Raw genomic sequence first — 3,987 nt, forward strand, 5'->3', positions numbered from 1 at the left:
CCACCGCCCGCAGTGCACCCGCGCTCCCATGTGCCCGCCCCCCCGTCCCCATAGCATCCCATCCTGCAGCGTGAAACAGGCCCCCCCCGGGATGGTACGTTCCCAAAGCTGGCCAGGGCACCCAGACACCTCCGATCCTGTTTCTCAGCCGACGTCCTGAAGCTCCCCTCCCTTCCCTTGGTTTTTAAGCAGTTCCAAGCTCTTCTGCTTGCAAAGCGCTGGGGCAGGGCCAGTGGCAACCCCGTGCTGAGCCTTCAGCTCAACAGCCAGAACGAGGAGTGGAGGCGCAACCCCCGTGTCTCGGTCAGGGAGGGGCAGGGGGCTGCAGGGCTAACGGCGCCGTTATTAACCCTTCCCCTGCTGAGTGCGATGCCAAGCTGCAGAGCCCTGCTGGCCCTTGTTGCCACCGTCTGCATGGCAGCAGCAGCCAGAGGCCCCAGTCTGGCACCGGGCACTGCCCGGCCAGGGAGAGCCCCTGCCCTGCAGAGCTGTCGGACTGGAGAGACTCCAGAGCAGCAAAGGGAGCGAGCTAGTGAGTTCCATTCCTTACCCCTGCCCCCCTTGGCCATCCATGCCCCAGAGCCCCCCGGGGCAGGGCCACTATCAGGTGCCCGTGAGAGTGACTGAGGGGCAGTGCGTACAGGGGAGCTGCCAGCATCCCCCAGGCCAGGAGGGCGAAGTGCCTCTGTAGGCAGCGGGCTGCTCGAGAGCCACAGGGTCCAACCCCCCCCCCCCCCCCCCCCCGGTGTGGACAGGGACGGGCGGGGGCTAGAACTCCTGCTGCAAGCAGTGGCCTCCAGAAGGGAGGAGGGATGCAGGGCCAGCCGCTCCTGCTGATTTTGCATTTCACGGAGGGGTCCGTTGCTGTACCCAGAGGGTGGGCAGGACTCTGCCGCCCACAGCGGGGGAAGGCGGAGCTCTCCCTCCAGCCAAGTCCCATCTGCGAACAGCTCTGAGCCCAAGCCCTGCCCCTGTGACCGACGCAAACCCTGCTCCCCAATTCAGCGCCAAGGGCTCCCACCGCAGCGCTCACTGGACAAGGCTGAGCCCTGGCAGCCGGGACCGGCTCCTCCCCGGCCTGGGCGCAGCGCTGGAGCGCTAGGTGCATGCAGTGCCACCCTGTGGTGCACATCGGAACTGCAGCTCGCCCAAGTACCTGGCACTAAACAGGAGTCAACAAGCCATGCTCCCCTCTTCCCGGAGCCATCCCAGCCCTGCTGGTCCTCAGCTCCCCACGCCCGCCCTGGGCTCGGGGAACACAGGGGCTGCGCCCTGGCTTGTCAGGCACCAAACCCGCGAGTGCTAAAGCCAGGGACAGACAAGAGCCAGGTTCTAGCCCTGCCCGCCCGGCTGCAGAACCAGTGACCCCACCTCCGTGGCAGCTGCAGAGCTCTCGGGGGCCGGCTCCGGCTCTGTCAGGGCACAGCAGGGTTAGAGGGACCCTAGCGCAGGAATCTCTCTGGCCTGAGCCCTGCAGGCCACCTGGGACGATTAACCGTCCTTTCTCCCCTTGTGACATGGGCCCAGTTACTTTAGCTGCTCCAGGCCTGGCCCCGCCCTCCCTCAGTCTCTGGGGGTTCAGAGCCACGTCCCTGCCGGTTACAGGGTTCTCTCCCTGCGCTTGCTCTGGGGAAGCGCCCAGCAGAACTGGACGAGATGACGCCAGGACAGTGACTGCAGAGGTGCATGCCCCTCGGGTGTCAGCCACGGGACGCAGGTTGGTCATGCTGGGGGAGGAGCACGATGCTGTGTCCCCCGGCAACCTGGCCTGGCGCAGAGAGAAGCTAAGTTCCCCGTGTTGAACCGTCCCACAGAGGAGGTCAGACGCACAGCTCCAGCCTGATTCTACCAGCGTGAGACCCTCCAGCTCACACGCATTCCACTCCCCCCAGGGAGGCCAAGGGGCGGGACGTCCCTGGGCCGGGCACTGGCTCCCTGGCTCTCCCCTGGAACTTGCAGGCAGCTGCGGTGCAGGCTCAGCCAGGGGTGGCCATGCTGGACCCCAGCTGGGCACTGCTGCCCCGGTGCCAGGAACTGCCCAGAGACTCACTCCCAAGGCCCATCTCAGCACAGCCGCCCTCACCCAAGCGCCACGAGGTGGCGCCCTTGGGCCCAGCCCACCCAGGGGGCGCCAGGCCCAAGCAACCGAAGGAGGGAGACAAGCCAGGACTGGGTTGGACCCGGGTTTATTAACCGGAGTGACTGGGCTGGGGCAGCCCCTCAGTTAACAGAGACAATTCATCTGCCTTAAATATTTGTTATAAAAACAAATGGTTTAAAAAATCTGGTTTGACACTTTTTTTTGTCTTTTTCGTTTCTCTGTAAAGCCCTGCTCAGCTGCAGCCAGGCCGGGGCACCTCCCGCGGGCACCGGGCAGAGCCGCCATGGGCCCAGCGCTACCTCCGCAGGTTGCGCTGCGCCTGTTTCAATAAGGTGTCGAAGTCGAGGGAGTCGAACTTGCTCTTGATGGGGGCAGGGTCTAAATCTTCCCGGTTGGAATCTGGAGGACACAAGGCTGCAGTGAGCGGCGAGGCGCTGGGGTGGTAAGGCACCGCGAGGGGGATCATCCCCACTCCACAGAGGTCAACCCCCCACAAGGCAGTGCCGGACCTGGGGCTGCCGCCCCCCTGCTCAGAGCTCTCGGCGGGCCCAGAGGACCCCAGGGGAAGGGGAGAGCTCTGCTCGGCAGACTCCTGCCGCGGGGCTCCCAGAGTGGCCCAGGCCCTGGCGACGTCTCGGGCTCCCCGACTCACCCAGGTCCGCGTAGTTCCTCCGGCAGAACTGGCGGCGCCCCCCGAAGCACAGGTCGAAGGGCTGCTCGTCCGGGCGCCGCAGTTTGTGGCCGCTCTCGATGGCGGCGAAGGCCTCCTTGGCGTAGCGGTAGGTGACGAAGCCGTAGTTGTCCCTGGGGGGAGAGGAAGAGCCGGTGACTCGCTGTGTCCCCTCCCACGGGGCCTGGCGACTGGCAGAGGCTTCCCAAGGCTGAGGTGCATGGGCCCGGCCATGCCCACCTGGGCAGGGGCACAGCCTGCTCTGGGCAAGGACGGGGTGCCAGGAGCTACCCTGACATTCCCTAGGGAGCCCCAGCAATCCCCGTCCCCAGGGCAGGGCCCGGCCTCACCCCTCAGCCCGGAAGTGGAGGGTGCACTCCTCAATGTCCCCGAACACGGAGAAGCGGTGCCGGAGCTCTGCCCGCGTCATCCTGCTGGGGATCTTGCCGATGAAGACGACTCTCCTCTCCTCCTGCAGGGAGCACAGCACAATGCAATGAGCTGGGCACAGCCCCGGAGTTCGGCACACGCTCGCCCAGCTCACCCCGAAAGCCGGCATTACAGACTCCGCCGCGCGACCCCGGCTGCTGGTCACTGCCACTTCCTGCCCAGCTCGGCACCCGATGGGGCCCTAAGGCGGGGGTCCTGCCCCCAGCTCAGCAAGTTGGGGTGGGGCGCGGTGGGGCAGGGCCCTGCCACGCCCCCACTCCAGAGCAGCATTCACACCTGGCAAGCCCCCAGCCAGAGGGGCTCCGAGCCCCCTGGGGAAGCAGGGAGACAGGCCGGACACTCACATAGGGCGTCCGTCCCCTTTCTCTGCCCGGGGGGGGTGGAGGGGGCGGCTCAGCTCTGAGCCCTGGTGTGGGAGGGGCCGGCCCTGCAGGGAGCAGAGACCTGGTCAGCTGGGCTCCCCACACCACACACTCACCCTGGAGCTCCCAGGGACCAGGCACCCCCTGGTCCCTGCACGCACCTGGCCCCATAGCTCCCAGGGACCAGGCCCCGCATCTGGCCCATAGCTCCCAGGGACTGCCCCTCCCCAGCACATGCCCCCACTCCCCTTAGACCAGCACATGCCCGGCCTGCAGCTCCCAGGGATTGCCCCCCATTGCACCAGCACACGCCCAGCCCATACTTCCCAGGGACCAGATCCCCCCCTGTGTCCCCTCCCCCCCACGCCCAGCCCATACTTCCCAGGGACCAGATGCCCCCCCAC

At 66.7% G+C, this 3,987-nt stretch overlaps 1 protein-coding gene across 1 annotated transcript in view; it reads right to left on the reverse strand.

Annotated features, from left to right (window-relative positions):
• Positions 1–2,185: 2,185 nt before the first annotated feature.
• PPRC1 (PPARG related coactivator 1) overlaps positions 2,186–3,987 on the reverse strand; it is an 18,090-nt gene continuing 16,288 nt past the window's right edge. The window contains exons 13-15 of the mRNA XM_029911359.1: positions 3,122–3,243; positions 2,754–2,905; positions 2,186–2,500 (exon numbers count right to left, since the gene is read on the reverse strand). Of these exons, the coding sequence (XP_029767219.1) occupies positions 2,397–2,500; positions 2,754–2,905; positions 3,122–3,243 (378 nt within the window). The 3' untranslated portion in view covers positions 2,186–2,396. The remainder of the gene's footprint in view (positions 2,501–2,753; positions 2,906–3,121; positions 3,244–3,987) is intronic.

Source organism: Terrapene carolina, unplaced genomic scaffold, assembly GCF_002925995.2.
Source record: "Terrapene carolina triunguis isolate 2854851 unplaced genomic scaffold, T_m_triunguis-2.0 Scaffold95, whole genome shotgun sequence".
Taxonomy (NCBI): domain Eukaryota; kingdom Metazoa; phylum Chordata; order Testudines; family Emydidae; genus Terrapene; species Terrapene triunguis.